General features: G+C 44.7%; 1 protein-coding gene across 2 annotated transcripts in view; it reads right to left on the reverse strand.

The window, feature by feature from the left end:
* DSCAM (DS cell adhesion molecule) overlaps positions 1–18,946 on the reverse strand; it is a gene marked incomplete at both ends in the record, with an annotated part of 733,341 nt that overhangs the window by 92,146 nt on the left and 622,249 nt on the right. For both annotated transcript variants that reach the window (XM_079704973.1, XM_079704974.1), the window contains 3 exons: positions 2,404–2,559; positions 8,442–8,588; positions 10,215–10,455. In XM_079704973.1, coding sequence (XP_079561099.1) covers positions 2,404–2,559; positions 8,442–8,588; positions 10,215–10,455 — 544 coding nt within the window. The remainder of the gene's footprint in view (positions 1–2,403; positions 2,560–8,441; positions 8,589–10,214; positions 10,456–18,946) is intronic.

An 18,946-nucleotide genomic window follows, 5' to 3' on the forward strand; every position in this document is an offset into this window, starting at 1 on the left:
GATTTATACTCTGACTTTGATTACGCATTCCTTTCAAGCAGACACAAAATTGTAATCAGTTCTGTAAACTGCTCAAACGTCTATTTATATTAGACTTTGAGTCTATAAGGATGGCTGGCGCAATTCTTCACCATTTCTAGATCAGTGAATTTTTCATGTGAATCTGGGAAATAAGCTCATTATTAGACTAGTTTTTCTCTCCTTCTACCTAATCTCTGCTCTGCTTCTGTTTGAAAATGCTGATGATTTATCCCAAGTAAATACTGACACTCAGCTCTGCATTGCTCTCGCCCACGTTAGCACAAGTGGAATTCTTGATCTCCTCCCTGGTACGCCCAAGGCAGGGCTTTCCACAATTAATCACATCTCCCCATACTATTAGTACTGGATAGGAAAGTAGAGAATAATTGATTGACAAATTACACTTTGGGTCTCAGGGTCAAGTTCTGAGAGAGAGCTCTATGATTTCTAAAACTGGAGGAGTAATGAAAAATGGATCCCCAATTACCAGTCAGTATGGAGCTGTAAAGAGCTTTCTGCTTTTATTGGATTTCTGTACATTTTTCTGAAAAATGCAGGTGTCAAAATTCATGTTGCTGATCAATTTGCTCTTTAAATAATAATTCCAGTGACATCTGTGTTATTGCTTAGCAATGCAAAAGAAGGTTCCACCCTCATTCTGAAGGAGTGGAGATCAAATAATCACATGTCTAGTGTCAGGAACCATCCCACGATATGTCAAGCTAGGTGATGTTTGCACACATCACTTCACTTTTCATGTCTTAATTCTGTGCAGTCTGATTGTCATGGAAATTTTGTACATGAAAAAAGTCCAGTTCAGAGAAAGTGAGGTAAGGCGTCAAAGTCCCACGGCAGCAGGTGGCAGAGCCAGCATCTAGACACAGCTCTCCGTCGATTACATTTTAAAAATTAAATATGGCCGTCTTCACCCAGGACATAGCTTTGTAGATATCTCTATGAATGTGTGACTTCCTAATGGCGTTGCATTTTGACCTTAGATTTCCCTAAAGAATGCAATTTCTTTGGGCGGCATTGGCTGACACCTGCACATAACTGGGAATAACCACTTGTGTGTTCTAGACAAACTGAGGGTAATGAGGTTAAATTTGTGGGCGGGAACTAGAATGCAAGAAGGGCTAGAGAGACAGTAAACATAATATGTGAGGGTAGACGGACAGGACTGCTTGGGGAGCACGGCTGGGTTTGATGAGGGGAGAGCAGAGAGGGATGCTGTGAATGTCAGGGGAGTGTCCTTAGGAGACAGAAAAGCTGGGCAGGAAGGGTCTGCCCAAGCCTCTGAGAGTGTGTCCCTAGCTTTGCTCCCACAGGACACAGTGGGTGAAGCAACAGCATGTTGACTGTCTATGTAGCAAAGGACATCAAAACTGCCAACACGGGGGCAATCATGGGCAATGGAAAATGGCTCTCCCACCTACACCCTGCCCAGCTTCCTGGGGAACAGAGGCCCTGCCAGAAGACAAAAAAACAAAACTACAGAGCCAAATCAGCACAGAATTCAGGTGTAGTGGTTCCCATCTCAACTCTGGCTTGGGTATAATTCTGAGCTCTGATTTGGAGGATTCCACAAGGGAATCAATTTGATATCAATTGCTCTTTCTTTTATTAAGGTGGAAACTGTTTTCTCACTGTTGCCATAATATGTATTATAAGTTAAATTATTCTTCAGAAAGTCTTCAATACGGTCCCTCAGGCTTTCCCTTAAAATAATATGAAAAACTATTTTGCCATACAGTTTTTGTAGGATTGGGAAATAGTCACATAACCAAGTCCAAATTGTGATCTGAAAAATGTTCTATGATTTAAAATTTTACTAAATCATCATAAATACTTGTAAGAAATTTAAAAAAATTAACATGAAGCTCTCACATTGAGGGCTTATTCTAATGCCAGCACAGCATATGACGATGTAGACCATTACATAATTTTTAAGTGGAAAGATGGAAATGATCAGAGCTTACACTAATAGCTAAAGAGTCACTGAAATTATTCTAATGGGATACAAAACAGGGATGGCCCTGGGATACAGCCCTGGGATAAAAGGTACTTTTGTTTAAAATAATATGTGCCTCCCCACCCCAAGAAAAAAGAAAAATTATAGGGGAAGAGAGAAACAATGGATAAATCAAACAAAGGTGACACAGGAAGTGCTGGTCTGAATCGTGCTGGAATATTTTGGGAGGGCAGCAAAAAGTGTGCATGGAGCAAAGTCAAGAATAGGTGGGTGAATTAATTCTCTGACCCAGCCTTTCCAGCAATTGCTCCTGCCCGGGAATGCTGCCAGCCGGTGGGAGCCTCCTGTGTGGCCCCTGGAGGTTCAGATGGGACCTGAGCTCTCCCCCAACAAGCCGCCCCCTTTCTCACCATCCTCTTTGGTCCGAGTGAAGATCTGCTCGCTTCGCACGCCGTCCCCAGCCCGGGTGAAGGCCAGCACCTGGATGCTGTAGTTGGTGTATTTTTCCAGCCCGTCCAGCTCCAGGGAGGGCTGCGTGGTGGTGACGTTTTTGATCTCACCCAGCTCTGGAGGACAAGAAAACACGAACCTGTTACCGTGGCTGTGGGCCCCATCCTTGCTGCCCAGCACTGGGCCACGAGCCTCCATCGGTCACGTCCTGAAATCACGCAAGGGGACTAGGCGCAGTCTTCATGTGACACCAACGCTCTGCGACATTTGGAAAAGGTCATTTGCACCAAACTGCCACAGAGCACAGGGCGGAAAATCGGTCTGGGAAAAAAGCAATTCACTCCAAGTTAAGTGTTATAAACCCAACGCTGGCACCGTGGCTGCCCTCCTGAACTGTCCCCAAGCAGGTTTCCTGCACCCCAGGCCCCAGGGAGCCAGGACCACTATGCTCACCCTGCAGAGACCCTTCTAACTGCTCATCAAGAGGCTTCTACAAGTCGAGCTTCATTTTTCCATTTAAAAAAGCAAACTTCTTTAAGGCAGACGTGTTTTTCAGCACCTAACTTAAGTATATGAGCGACTGCAGCACAGCAAGCCCCTCCCGTCAACTGGAGTGAACCCTTCGGCTGATGTGCCGGGGACGTGGCATCAGCTAAAACTACTTCACGTTCTGGTGTGGGATCAGCTAATGACGTGCAAAGATGGACCTTTATGCTGGCCGATCTGAGGTACATGATACATGGCAGTTTGAGAAAACTCATGGTGATGTGTTAAATACCGCCTCGGGTGCTCTGAATTTTGAAATGAGCCACTGACGGACGAGGAGAGAGGGGCCTGAGGACTGCTCACCTTTAGGGCAAGTGGTCGTGTGTGGGATGTTTGGTGCAGGCTGGTCCCCGTGCCCGCTGTGCCCGGTTACTCAGAACTGACCTGGGAGATGGGGTCCAGGAGGGAGTCCTCCTTCGTGTCTGGTCACCTCTGCACACAATGCACACAGTGAGGCAGCCCCAAAGGGTCTCTCATGCTCTCTGGCCTCAGTAAAGGCAGCTGACACGCCGTGCGTGCTTCCTTAGGTTCTGGGTTCCCAGGTTAACTCATTCACCCAACATGACCATGCTCTTGTTTCCACAACCCATTCATTTTACAGGAGAGGAAACTGAGGAAGGCAGAGGCTCAATAGCTTCCCCAGGTCCCGGAGCCGAGTACGGGGGCTGAGAGCATGGGCCGTTGCACCACAGGGCATGGCCGCACGGCCACGGTTCCCCACTCTCAGCCACTCCCTGTGGCCGCTCAGTGGGCCTGAATGGCGGCCAGATGAGATGCGGTTCTGCCGGCTGGTTTTCTCTTCCTGCTCTTTGATTTTCTTTCCTCTTGTCCTTCTGGCATATTGCATGGAAGTTCGGAGATTAGTGGCCAGCTGTTTGGTGATTATGGTGACTGTTTTTACTTTTCGTCATCAAAAGGATCAAGGCTGAACTGGACATAGCAGGATAGTTGAATTTAAAATAAAGCAGGGCGTAGCCAAGGCTTGTCACTCACATGCCAGGGACCCCTGTGTGTGATGAGGGCTATGAGGGGACGGGAAAAATGGGCACAGACACAGCCCCAGACCCCAACAGGAGCCTGATGCCTGTTCCCACCTTGGGCAGCTTGTGGATGAGTTCTGGGGGTGGGATGCTTTGCTGGGGGGAGAGAGCACAGCAAAGGGCGCAGCCCCCCAAAGATGCCTGTGGCCTAGTGTCTTCTGGGGGAGACCAGCTGCTGGCAGACTTTTAGGGGCCACAATCTAGAAACCAGAGCAGATGGCTTATGAAAATAAAAAAAAAAATGTTTGCTCCTGTGTGGTCACTGTGCATTCGGAAAGCTGACAATCGTTACCCTCAGATGGGTTAGAAATTCTCTCCTGTGAAGGAAAAGTCTGCCCTGGGTGACCATCAGACCTCTTTCCATTATATTATTCATTTATAATTTTCATTTTCCTGAACATAGATAATACAGGTCAATTGGAGTAGGTTAAAAAATTCAAATGCTAATGGAAAAAGTTTAAGTATAGATCTCATCAAGATCTTTTCAGATTTAGGAACTTCTACATTATGCCAAAGATTAGACACACACACACACACAGTCAGGGAAAATGCAACTCAGGGGAGGTTCTTCCACGGGGCTGTGTGCAGGGCTAGTTATGAGAAATTGACCATATCATGTGACCTCTTGGGGCTTCTGGTTTTATGCTTTTGTTTTTATCTTTAAGAAGGACCCAGGGTCTCTACATCACAGGAGAAGTATGAGCTACAATTACAGTGCAGGGGAAAGATGTGCCGATGGGACAGGGCTGTTCCCCAGTGAGACACAGTGATGAGGAAGAGGACAGTGAAGAGGGAGAAAGGCAAAGTGGGACACCCTGATCTGTTTAAAGAAAGCAACACTTGACCCAAAAGAATTACACCCGCTCATGAATTACCATACTAATTAGAATTGGTATTTGGATATTGACTCATATTGGAGTTCATATTATTTGGATGAACTAATTTATCACGAACCATGAATATGAATGCAGTCCAACCCCCTGTTCAAAATTACCTCCCGCCAAGGATTTTTAAAAACTACCTGTGCCCCAGAATCGACCACAAAAGCACCTCATTCTCTCTGCTGGGAGGGTATGTCCCTGACTCATCAATGTAGAGGAAATAAAAAGGAAAATTATGAAAAAAGTCAAATTCAAAACAGTGTGCTTCATTTATCATTCTTTCAAGCTCCTTTTCTTTTTTTATGGCTTAAACATGGATTTCTATCACCTAGTTTTCACGGCCCCAGTGGAGTAATTTAAAGAAAAAAAAAATATATATATATATATGGGACAGTACAGTAGAAGTTAGCACAACATTGTAAATCAACTCTACTTCAATAAAATAAATTTTTTAAAATATATGGGAAGTAAAGAATAGTGTTCAGTTGAAATCATGAGTAAAATAATATGAAATTAATATAGAAAATAAATTCAGAAATCATACTATTTATAGTACAAAAAAGTTTTTTTAAGAAAAACTTTATATTTTAAAACAAAATAGTTTTATGTATTTATTTACACCCTTCTTCATTCTTAAAGGGTCTAAGGAAGAAATCAAAATAGGGGTGGAAATCACTTTTCCCAAGCACCTCCTCAACCTGCCAACATCGTAGCTAAAGTCTTGGTTGGCACTTAAACGTTGCTTTGATTCAGAATCTGTCGTTTTTGTCTTGAAGAAACACAGAGGGTTGAAAAGCAGCTCCAATTCCGATGGAAATAGTGCATTTTTCAAAGTGTGCCATTTTCCTAGCAATCTTAGACTAACTGCTTCTGTCAGGTCTTAAAAATTCTTTGACTTTCAGATTATAAAATACTCAGAAATTTCACTGACCTATTGTACATTTAACCTGTCCTATCAAATATATTAACCAGTTTTATCTGGTCATATTAACAATAACAAAATGCTTTTTAATGCATATTTTTAAAAGTATTTGGGGCAATTGCTAATCACAGCAGTAGTAACGATCTCTTTCTCTCTTGGCCTGCACGAGTGAGTGTATGTGTATGTATGTGTGGTGTATTCTCAAGCTTAGCAGGTATAGTTCTTTCCATGATCACTATGTGTTGTGTGTCTGTGGGAACCTCAGGGCTGCAATCTAAGAGCTTGTGCAGAAGAATCCAGTAATTCCATGAAATTCCCTGCGAATGCATAAATGTCACTTCTCAGAGGTAGCCGGTCAAGAATGACTGTTCACAGCAGGTTTCTGAGGGTTTCTTTCTCATCTTTTGGAGATTAAGTGTAGTACTACTACATTGGGCATTAAGCACATCACCTTGATCTTCATACAGTGAGTAAAAGTATCTTTAGAAACTGTATGCATTTCCAAGCATTCTTTATTTAAAGACTTTTATGTTTTTAAATGTTCAAGTTTTTAAAGTTTTAAAGCGTAAAGTTGACTGACAATATCAACCATATCATCCATCGTAGAACTAAGGTGCTTATAGGCATTATTAGCACAGATGAGTAAAATGTGAAAATGTGATGAACAGTACCCACCGGATTATGGAACGGTTTCCAACAAGAACAAAAAAGGAACGATTTTAGTGTAACACTGTCTTTAGGTGAGTATGTTAGGGTGTTTAATTTCATCTTATTCAAGATGAGGACTAGAAACCAGAACAAGTATATGCAACGATCTATTACTGTATTGTGTCAGTAAAGTAGATACTTTGAAAGTTTTCATTGCTCCGTATTTTACTTCTATGGGAATTTTAAAGCTCTGTTTGCAGGGAGGAGGTGAAATGAATCATCTGTTTAACTCTGTCCCTCTGTGGAGCTGGCTGTGCCTTACTGGGCTGGAGGTTCTGTATGCATCACATATCCCCACTCTCACTAGCCTAGAGCATCCATCGGGGCAGATGCTGCATCCTCGGCGTCAAGCAGGAGCTCAGCACAGAGTAGCTGCTCAGGTAACACGTCTGCTTTGGGGGGGCCCAGAAGGTGAATCAGAATGTCTCCCACTGCTGGCACTATGGAAAGTGCTACCTCGACATCAAGGGAATAGGATCTGGTCCTCAGTTCTGAGACACAAGTCTGGCTGCAGATGTAAACAGCTAAGCCTGGAACTCTGCTATTTACTTAGCAAATTAAGCTGCCTTTGCTAATGTGTCTTCCTTCCTTTATTCTGGCACCAACAGTGGAACCCCTGCAGCCTCTGAGGCCCAGTGTGTTCTGATTACCTGGGTGGGGAAAGCGACCGGGTTGGCAGAGCAGACCCAGGTGGTCCTGAGCAGAGGTGGGAAATGCCCTGGGGGCCTCTGCGTTTGCCCAGACTCAGAGGACCCACAGTCAGAAGAGCTGCAGGAAGCCCCAAACCAGAGGGGAGGCACCCGCGGGGGCTGGATATGGGGAGCGGGCGAGGGTCCAGGTGTGGGCCACCCAAGTCCTGGGCCACAAGCAGAGAGCAGAGCCTTTCCTGTTAGGGGCTGTAGCTCAGGGTGGGCCTGTCGTGCTCCTGGAGCGGGGCTCAGCCTGGCTCAGTGACGTCAGGCCTCTGTTCTGCTCAAGACACTTGGAGCCCCAATCTCGCCACTCCCTGAGCTGACCCTCTCTCGTGCCAAGTCTTGCCTCCAAACTGGAGAATTTTGTCTTACAACTTGAAAGAAAAAAAATAATAATCACAAAGAAACAAGAAGGAAGGGAGGGGCGTTTCCCTGGTGGCGCAGTGTTTGAGAGTCCACCTGTCAACGCAGGAGATGCGGGTTCGTGCCCTGGTCCGGGAATATCCCGCGTGGTGCGGAGCGGCTGGGCCCGTGAGCCATGGCCGCTGAGCCTGCGCGTCCGGAGCCTGTGCTCCGCAACGGGAAAGGCCACAGCAGTGAGAGGCCCGCGTACAGCAAAAAAAAAAAAAAAAAAAAAAAAAAAAAGAAGGAAGAGAGGGAATACATGGAGGAAAAAAGAAAAAGGAGGGGACAAAAATGGAGGGTTTGGGATGAAAGCGCTCCTCATGGGAACAATAATACTCCTCCCAAGGTGTTCTGGCTCTGGCATTCTTCCTGAACCCATTCTAGTTCAACTACAGGAGCTTAAGAATTTTCCCTGCTGAGTCCTATCGGGGAATAGGAGGAAGTCAGCCTTTTAGGATACACATCACGCAGAACTTTCTAGATACAGATCAAGGTTTTGGTGCTGCCTGCAGAGGCTTGACATAGATACTCATAATTAGGAAAACACATCTATTCCTAGATTCCCCAAGTGCCACCCCCTCCTATCCTTCAAATTGTTTTTTGAAGGTATATGATTTAAACAGCTGTGCACACCTGTTAAAATGTCAGATATGAGATAACAGAAAGACGTGGGGAAAGGAGAAAAGTACCCATCGATAAAGAACTGCCCACCCTGTGCTGAATCCCACGGTAGGAGGAGGGGGTCTGCAAATTCCATTGCGCATCCTTTGGGGCAAACTCAAAGTTCTAGTTTAATCCCCTTACCTCCGTCCATGAGGTTGGCCCAGTAAATGACTCTGAACCCCTGGAGAATTCCATTCAAGGCTTCCTTGGGAAGTGTGGACCAGGATATTGATATGCTTTCTGGTGATGTTGCTATGGCTTGGACATTTTCGGGGGGGTAACTGGGCACTGAAATTAGATAAGTAGAATCTGTAATAACTGTGAGTGGTTTAATTAGCAAAGCAATAGTGAATAAGCAACATTAGCTTAATATTTCAAAGTCCAGGAAAAGAAAAAATTGCACTCAATCCCCCAAATTAAGGGAAAAAATGAGTACCATTTCTCTATACAAATATTATGATAACTCAGTAAAATGCAGTGACTTCATATGACTTCCACTGTCTCTTTCCAGAAATAACTGCTTCACTTTTAAGCCCCAGGCTTATGGAGTTGAGAACACTTCTGATCCTATTACATGAGTAAAACACCATTGCTGGTCTGGCTTATTTTCCCATTACCCTTGCAAGTTACTGTTGTAAGTTACATGTACTTTATACAGTACATCTCCTCATACGGAGTAATACCTGGCATGTAAATTGAAAGCCTCACTATTGAAAGTGCCAAAAAGCAGACATGTCATCGTATTCACTGTCCCATCCCCAGCAGGGCCCCTTTCAATACTATACCAGTCGTCAGAGGAAAGAGCGTAAATGGACTAGGATACAGGCTAGAAGGATATTTGAAGTATTTTCCATGTGGGTTTATGCAAACCTTAAATGTCGTGGCTGGGAGCGGGGGCAAAATAGTGACTGAATTGCAAACATCAGTGAAAGATGAACATCAAAGTGAAAACCCAAAGGCCTATCTAACCACGCCTGCAAAGACTATGAAGATGGAAAGAAAATCCTGGACTTCTGGTTTCTAGCTGTCTAAGACTTCTCTCCCTGTGAAAACGGTCGGAAATTAGAGATGCAAGTCACCATGTGTGTTCTCAAACCTATGACCCAGTGGCTAGTTGCACGAGAGGCAACTGCCGTACAAGCTTGCTGCTGGAAGAATCTATCACCGACTCCTACAGCTAACCCTATATCTGACCTCTGCACCTCAAAGATGGTGCTTCTGGACACTAGGGCTGTCTCTCTTTTCAAGCACTGCTGGAAAATGTGAGCTCTTAGGTGGTCAAGGTGGGAGGGTACATTAATTCCTTATGGACACTAGGGGGCGCTCAGTCACCGTGAGATTTGCTCCAAGGAAGCTTGCTCATTCCTGTTCTCTGGTCTAAGAATGCTTGAAAATAAAAAGCAATCAAAAAAAGAAAAAGAAAGAGAGAAAGAAAAGAAAGAGAAGAGAGAGAGAGAGAGAGAGAGAGAGAGAGAGAGAGAGAGAGAGAGAGAGAGAGAGAAAGAAAGAAAGAAAGGAAGAAAGAAAGAGGGAGGGAGGGAGGAAAGAAAGAAAGAGAAAGAAAGAAAAAAGAAAAAGAAAAAGAAAAAAATCCTCCTTTACATTGATTTGTGAGAAATTCTTAGAAAATCAGATTTCTACATTCTGGCCAGACTGCCGCAGTCATAGGGAGAGCTTTGGTTTCACGCGGGAAAAGCCCACCTCTTGGGCTTGATGGAGAAGGATGCTGAAAAAGGGATGGATTTGGCTTTGCAGTCAAGGTCTGTCAAGGGCACCGAACCAAGGCAGCCCACGAGTTAATCAGGGCAGCTTCCCCACTGGAACCCCCAGTCCCTGCCGGCCTGGATGCCATTGTCACTGCAAAGCCCGAAGGCAACCAGGCTCTGGGGATCCAGAGCAGCGGCTGGAACCTACCATCCTCGAGGGTGGTGGTGATGACTTCCTGAGAAGAAGGCCCCGTCCCAGCCCGGTTGCAGGCCTGCACCACCAGGCCGTACTGGGTGAACTTGTTTAGGTTGCTGAGGGTGTAAATCTCACTGTCCCCCGTGGTGTCGATACTGATGATGTTGAACTGGAAGTTGCCCCCAGTGCTGTACTCGCGGTAACCTATTTGGTAACCACGGATAATCCCATTTTGCAGATGTTTCTTGGGAGCCTAAACAGGAAAGAGAAGAATCACTAAAGAACACTGTTTGTGACTTGGTAAAAAACAATGCTATTTTCGGATGCTTTAAACCTGTTCGAAAGCCGGTTAATCCTACTGTATACCTATGGCCAAGCTACGAATTATACTCCATGAATAATTTGGATGTTGCAAAGTTACCAAGTAAAATGTGAGTAGCTAAACAATCAAACAAAAAAGAATACTCGAGGTGTGACAAGAGGAAAACCGGCACCTGCCCTCCTCTTAGGCAAATAGAAATGAAATTGAATAAGTGTGGAAATAATCATAACAGGTGTGGCAGCAGTAATAGTAATAGTAATATTAGCAGCAAACTCATACTTAGAGGCTGCTCGTGGCCACGTGCTCTGCCTTTACCTGCGTGAATGAGCCCAACCCTCATTGCAGCCCCAGGACATAGCACCACCAAGACCTTCATGGACACAGGAGGTCAGACATGAGGGACAGGAGGGGAATCCACCACAGAGCCTGTGCTCTCAGCCCCTCCCCATCATGCTGCCAGGACAGCCGACTTCTCTAAGTGGTGGGGAAGTTTTGAAAGATGGATTGTGTCTGTGGTACCTCTGCCTACGCCAACCATCACCTGGGGAGACTGATGTTCGTGTTTTCATCCAGCAAAATCTACGGAACTCTGCCACATTGTTCCAGGCACTGGGGAACAGAAGTGATTTTTTAAAAAAGGTCCCTGCCCTCATGGAGCTTATACTCTAATGGAATATTCCAGAAAAAAGGTGTTTCCACGTCAAAAGCTGGATGTGAAGGGGATTCCACCCCTGGCAGGAGGGCAAACCTCTTTCATTAAGGCCTGAGTCATTCGGGGATCATTTTATGGTGATTTAAGCTGAGCAAGGTGAGGCTAGAGTTACGAGTCAAAAACAGAACAATTTTCGCTGACACGTTGGATTTTTTAGAATCCAGACTTTTTTCAAGTATATTTTAAGAACAACATCAAAGTGATGCTCTAAAGTAATAAAGGTGTGGTAGGCTTTCAGGCAACCAACAGCTATGTGTGTGTGTGTGTGTGTGTGTCTGTGAGCGTGTGTATTTGTATTATGTCTGTGTGTGCATATGTGTGAGCAGATATGTGTATGTATGTGCATGTGTATGTGTACATGTGTATTTCAGTACAAACCGTGGATTAAGGTCTCTTGGGGCTCTGAAAAGCTTTCTGAAAGTGCTTACAATCCCATTGGAGAGAGGAAACACGCACTCAGGAAACTGCGGAGACATCTGAAGCGTTCAGGTGTGTGGTACTGGACGGTGAAGGCCAGCGGGCTTCTCGAAAGTGGCAAAGTGAGCGTGGTCTGAAGCAGTCAGAAGATGCTGACCGCAGGCGGGGCTGGAGGGATGGCCAGGGCTCCGGAAGGGGAGGGAGGGTGTGGGGTGGGAGAGACAGAGGAGCTGGAATGGATTGGGGGGCGCTGCTGAATGCCCAGGGGTGAGGAATGGCAGACAGAGAGGATCTGCCCAGGATGGGGGTGGGGTGAGGCTGGACCACCAGCAGGAAGAAGGCAGAAGAAAGTCGGGAGCAGACAGCGCCATGAACGAATTCAGCAGACGCTGTGGATTGCCTACCATGCCAGCCCCCCCACGACATGAATGTCGCCAGCTGTCTTTGGGTGTTTGTCTGAGTTACACAAGGGCAGTAAAATCACATTTCTTTTTTCAGACGAGTTTCCTCATTTATGCTTTTCTTGGATCCCACTGCCTTTCTCAACAACTCATCTGATTTCAGGCATTTACATGGTGCTAATAGGTATCAAAGAAACAGCCTGGAAACCATTACTTCTGCAGTCAAGTTGGCAGTCAGACGTTGACACAAAAGCACACCCTTTTCTTATTATAAGCAAGTGTCTATGCGCTCCTGCTTTTGCATTGGTGAACTACAATGTTTCACTCTGATTTAAAATTGGATCCAAAGATTTCAGATTTTGAGAATTCCATTACCTGGAATTTGTTTTACCTAAACCACTGAATTGCATTTGTATCATTTGATTAATTAGCAAAAGCAATTTCCCTCCAAAAGCCATGGATAAGTCAAATATAAAACAAAGATTTTTCTCCTATTTCACAAAGTTTTTTAATGTTTAATATGGTCACCCAAATATAAAGGACTTTTTAAATTTAAAAAATACTCTAATTTTTCAACAGGCTCCCTGTGACGATTTAAGTCTCCCTGAGATGCCAAGTCAGGATCCCAGGAGAGGCACTATGGAGTCTGATCAGGTAGGGGGTGTAGGGAGTGGAGGCAAATGCCCACGAGAAAATGTTCACTCACAGCACCCAATTTAGCTGAATCTTCTACAAGCAGAGGGACCTGCTGGCTGACATTTCCCTTCCTGGGTTTGGGGGGATTAATCATGCCTGTGATTTGGTTGCACAGATAGGTGGGTGGAGAAATCTTCCTTTTTTCACTTTCTGAGGGTGAAAACACATTCTAACTGCTTAAATAGGATAGGCAACACAGCGGTTTTTGTTCTGTTCAGGTTAAATATTTTGTAAAGAAATAAAACATTCTTTACATTTTTCTTAGAACTAAATTTTAGTCCTGCTAATTCTGGAGTGACACGAAGGTTATTTTTGTTTATTGGATTCTTCTGCAAAATATTTTGTAGAAAATTATTTTAGTGTTTTTTTTTGTAATGATAAAAGTATACAGCCACCATTCCTATGTAATCATTATTCAAATTCTGATATTTTTTTCTCTAAGTGAAATTGAAGTTTGTTTTTGGTTTTCACATGGTCTTCATACTCTATAATTTAGTGACTGATTATTTTTATTTAATATGCTATTATGATCATACTTTCATGTTTACTTCCAGTTTTTAAAAATCATATTCCATGTTTTATTGAATCATTTTTCCAACAATTTTGTTCGGGATATTGTTTTGTAACTTATTTCTTACCGCAAGTGAACCTCTGTGATACAGTGCATCTGTTTTTAAGTTTGTTTATTGGACTGAAGTCCCAGAAGTGGGACTTATTGGGTATCTTATTTCAAAAAGGTTGTGTTTCAGTTGACTGTTAATGAGATAGGATTTTTTGTTATTATTCTTTTAGATGTGAAATCCAATATGATAATGCAAGGGACTGTGTTTATCACAAGGAACAAAGAAGAGAGCTCTCCTCCAGTTTTCTTAATATTCTGATTATTTTTTTAAATTTATTTATTTATTTTATTTTATGGGTGTGTTTGGTCTTCATTTCTGTGAGAGGGCTTTCTCTAGTTGTGGCAAGTGGGGGCCACTCTTCATCGCGGTGCGCGGGCCTCTCAATATCCCAGCCTCTCTTGTAGTGGAGCTCAGGCTCCAGATGCGCAGGCTCAGTAATTGTGGCTCACGGGCCTAGTTGCTCTGCGGCACGTGGGATCCTCCCAGACCAGGGCTCGAACCTGTGTCCCCTGCATTGGCAGGCAAATTCTCAACCACTGCGCCACCAGGGAAGCCCTTAATATTCTGATTTTGAAGAGGTATGTATGAATAGAGTGGTGAGTTATTTGAAGGTAGCAGTGGTTTCACACATTTCTTTCCAGGGCTCTAATACAATCGCTAGTTATCATGCAGAATGAATTGTTGCACCTGAGAAAGAAGCGATGGATTTTTCTTACAAATGAAATATGCACTTTTGATTCCACAGCATGCGGGCCCCCAGAGGTTTTGAAAACCATCTGAAAAGGATTGTGTTGGGGGAGAAATGGGGAGTGACTACTAATGGGTATGGGCTTTGTTGTGAGTGATGAAAATTTTCTAAAATTAGATTCTGGTGATGGCTGCACATCTCTGTAAACATACAAAAAAACATGGAATCGTACGCTTAAAACAGAAAATGTGATGGTATGTTAATTTCATCTCAATAAAGCTGTTTTCATAAAAGTTAGTGTGCTGAAATCATCTCTCGGTTATTTCTCTTTCTAATTCAGTTACAACAGTAGCTTCCTTCACCACGACCACAGTGAACACCACCAGTCAATACTCACCACCTCTACCACCACATCTTCACCATCACCATCACCATCACCATCCCCACTACCTACATGCACACCACCACCTCTTACCACCTCCACTACCTCATGCCCCCAAGACAACCATCACTGTACATCACTGCCACCACCTCCATCACCAGCATCATCACCACCTTCATCACTGCCACCACCTCCATCACCAGCATCATCACCAACATCACCATCACCTCCATCACCAGCATCATCACCAACATCACCACCACCTCCATCACCAGCATCATCACCAACATCACCACCACCTCCATCACCAGCATCATCACCATCATCACCACCACCACCATTACCCAATGCCACAGCCATCTCTCCCACCTTTACCACCATCCTTATCACCTCCTTCATCAGTAAATCACTGCCATACCTCCAATACATCCACCACCATCACCACTGACACTAACATTACCCTAAGTATCACTGTTACCACCATCACCTCCAACACTAACTCAGGGCCAAAATCACTGCCACCAGTTACTACTATCCCTCCAGCACCTCCACCACCTCCATCACCTTCACCTGTTGAGCACTTGCTTCTCCCAATCAGTGTAATAGGTGAGATGTATATCTCCCCATTTATCTTCACAACAACCCCAAGAAGTCTCATTATCCTTCTTTACAGATGAAGATACTGAAGGTCAAAGGGGTTAAATACATCTTCCTCAAGGTAAGTGTAGAGTTGGAATTCTAACCCAGGTATTTCCAAGAGATGTATTTAGTTTCCACCACTCACAGAGCCCCAGATAACTTTTCTCCTTTTTGCAGCACTTGCTAATTAGGTTTGTAAAGTTACACTAAGCAAAACATTTTTAATCAAAGAAAAATCTACCAAATCACATGAAGAGAAAGTATTGTTTTCATGCACAAAAGTAAGCAACAATTCTAACTGTAACAGGCCAAGTTTAAGTTCTACTATTCATTTGTAGGTTGAATAGTCAGAGGTAAATTTAGGAACGTGTTAATGTTAAAGAAATTCTTGAGGACATATTAGAAAACAGATCTCTTTTAAAAATCCATAAGTGCAGGGATTTCGTACACTAAGTGCAGGGAATTTATGGGCTGTGGTGCAAGTTCCAGCTTTTTTTGAAGAGACTCTGGGGACCTCTCTGAGTTACATGAACAACAAGCCAGCAGGGGAAGTGGGTATGGACCAGTGGAAGCACTTCAATCCATTTGTCTGGCAGTGGGCTTCATATCACCCTAAGACAAGTTAGTACCTAATACCCCTTACTTTAAAAGTTGTTTTGGACGATACTTTAAACATTCCTGCTTGGAGCATGTGTCTACTTGGAATAAAGGGAAACAGTTGGTTGATGTACAAAGAGAGAACATCCAGATGGGAAGGCAGTTGAGGATACTGTTCTCTGGCTGTTCAATAGCCTCAAAGAACAACTGATTAAGTGGGTCAAAAATAATTGTTTGCTTTCATGAACCTAAGAGAATGGAGTTAATGGCGAGGTAGGAAGAAATGTAGAAGAAGGAATCAGGTAGGGGTCTTGAAACACATTTTGAATCTGGGTTGCAAGATACTGGAGAAGACAAGTATCCTAAGAAGCCACTTTGATCATGCCCTCCCTCTCCCCAAATCTCAACAGTGCCTGTTGTAAGATTTGAGCCCTACAGGAATCTTTCCAGACTAATGTCTCCTGGATGTCCCTCCATCTAGGATTCTCTTTGACTGCTTGATTAAGCATGGGGATTCCAACTCTCTTACGCTTTCTCATCTCATGAAAGCCCCAGTCAGAGAATGCACTTCTTCCTTTTTCCACTATCGACACATGACTCACTCCATGGCCAGCTCCACTTCCAACTCATTGGGGAGCCTCCTTTGACTGTCTCCATCCAAGGAGTCCTCTCCTTCCTCTGGTCTCCACTGGCACTCACCCATCCACCATCAGCTCAGCAAGAACTGGCTACTTCTATCTCCTCTATGGTCACCATTAACATATCAAATGTCTGATTTCCAAGAACTTGACTGCAAGTGCCAAGAGCACAAGGGTTCCTAAAAAATGTTTGAAATCTGACCCACTGCCCTGTCCAAATCAAGACTTCAGCACAGTGGACATTCTCAAAAAATTTATTGTAGATAAAGAAGAGAGTGGTTCTGAGCATTTATGAGGTGTAAAAAAGTGATGGGTAAGAATGACCTTAGATTTATATCTTACTGACTAAAGATCTAATGGGCAGGGTATAAAAATAGAAGAGATGCCTGGACTCCAGACCCAGGATGCAGCTGTTGATCAGAGGCCTGGGTCAGTCAGTTCAGAGGGAGCTCTCAGGCAGTGAACCCCAGCCTGGACGTGTGGGTTCAAGTTGAGAGCTGGCTTCCGTGCTGTCACGTAGCATGGCAGCCAACCTATCAAGATGGGAGATTTAGGCAGCATTGGGAGGGGTCCATTCTATTTCCCAGACCCCATCAGGGAAGAAAATAGCTTCTGAAGAGCCAATTTATCTGGACAATGTTGTCCATTTTTGTTTCCTGCTTAAAACAAGGATTCCAGAGTTTATGCACTTGTCATCCAGCCAGTGGGTCACACATGCTTACAACAAGGATCAATGAAGACCGACCAACAGATTTATAGCAAACCTCTCCTGGCAACCAGCCCTCTTAATACATATTAGAGGAGGACATTGGAAAGTAAGTGATTGGGGGAAAGAAAAAAAGCTAAAGTGAAGATGGGCTCCCTTCACTCCATAGTCAAGAATTCAACAATCTGAGTGTCTTTTCATGCAGGATGATGCTGTCATTCACAGATGACTTTGATATGTGAGTGTTCTGGTTTTACCTTTTCTCAAAGCCCTTTGAATGCACTACTATTCTAAGAGAAGGCCTTAGCTATCCACTGTTGTGTTTTTCTTGTGAGGATTCATTGTTTTCCCATGTTGAAGTTTCCTCTCCCTTTCCTTCACCTTTGCATCCAGGAATGATCCAGATTTCTTTTCATTTGTCTCATTTATCTGCTGTCTGTGGCCCTCTCCTTCTCCCCTTCCAGCCCCGACTTTGTTTTTTCTCCTGTGGTTTCCCTAAACAGCTTTCTTTCACATCCATCCAGGAGCCCTTTCTCCAGCCTCCAAATCCCCCCCAGCCCTCACTTTCTTTAAGAAACCATCTCTTTTGATCTCCATGACAACAGGAGCCCCGTGTCAATTTCCTTGTGTGGTTTGCAAGTGCCTGAATTTTACCTGTCCGCCCAAATCAGCCTGCAAGCCACCCGTGGCAGGTTCTCCGCTCTTTATAGGGAGGGTAGAAACAGGGATGAGCAAATGCTCAGGGCACCAGTGTGGCTGTGAGTGATTAGAACAGGCACCTCATCTTCAGAAAACCACCAGCCAGGTCCTGTTTCTGGCACGCTCTCCTCCCCCTCCCCACTGCTGGCGGGTGGACTTTCCTCAATGTCAGGGTCCATCCGCTGACCTGGAGAGCCCAAGGCATCCACTGCAGAATCCTGCATTCTGTGAACACTGCATCACTCCGACGTGTTGAGTAATTCAGTTGAAAAATGATTTGAAACGTTTCCTTTTAGATTCCTCCAAATTCACTTGAAATGTAGTCTGTCCTCATTCCCCTTTTATTACAGGGGTGGGGGACTGTCTTTTTCATCTCTGTGTGCTTCCTCAAGCCCCTTTCCCTGCTCCCCAATATAAACAGCATGAGCTTCATAACTTGTTCAGTGAACGGATGCATTAACTGTAACAGCCAGCAGCTGGTGCCTCTTCTATACAAGGCATCGCGTGCAGGGAAGATGTGCAGTGAATCTGTGACTAAAGTGGAAAGCGACGATGGCAGTGGTGAAGATTTGCACAAGGGGCTGTGGAAGGGAAAAGGAAAAGATGCCTTTTCCAAACGGGTGCAGGAGGATTCCCAGAGAAGGGGGGCAGTGTTACAGGAAAGTAATCAGTGGACCCGGCTGCAGGTGGTGAGGGAAAAAGAGATGGCTCAGGAATGAAGAGCAGCTCCAGCGACCCTTCAGAGAGGTCCATGGGGTGACTGGGTGGTGGTGGCGTGAGTGCAAGAAACCTAGGGAAATGTTGGGGCCCCACCCAGCCCTGCTGACTCAGAAACACACGCTGGCTATGGGGAGGGCATGCTGGTCTGTGTTTTAACAAGCCCTCCCTGGGATGCTGAGCAAGCTCAAGTCTGAGAACCACTGCGGTTGTCACTCAAAGTCATTAAAAGGTTTAGGATGGGCCTCACTTGGGATGGACTTGAGTTAAAAAGCAACAGCTGCACATTCCCCAATTTTTCAGGTCACCAATAACAGATTTTCCTAGTCTCTGCAGAACAGAAGGGATTGAACGCAAATAGGACTGTAAGCCCTCTGTGGTCCGGGAGTCACACAGCAACAAAGGAACCTCTTCACAGGAGGGCCGGGGTGGAGGGGAAACAGCTGCCTTGCTGGACAGAGCCCTGCTGGGGCTCCCCAGTCCCCGTGGATGGACAGCACATCCTCT

This window comes from Hyperoodon ampullatus (genome assembly GCF_949752795.1).
Source record: "Hyperoodon ampullatus genome assembly, chromosome: 5".
Lineage (NCBI taxonomy): Eukaryota > Metazoa > Chordata > Mammalia > Artiodactyla > Ziphiidae > Hyperoodon > Hyperoodon ampullatus.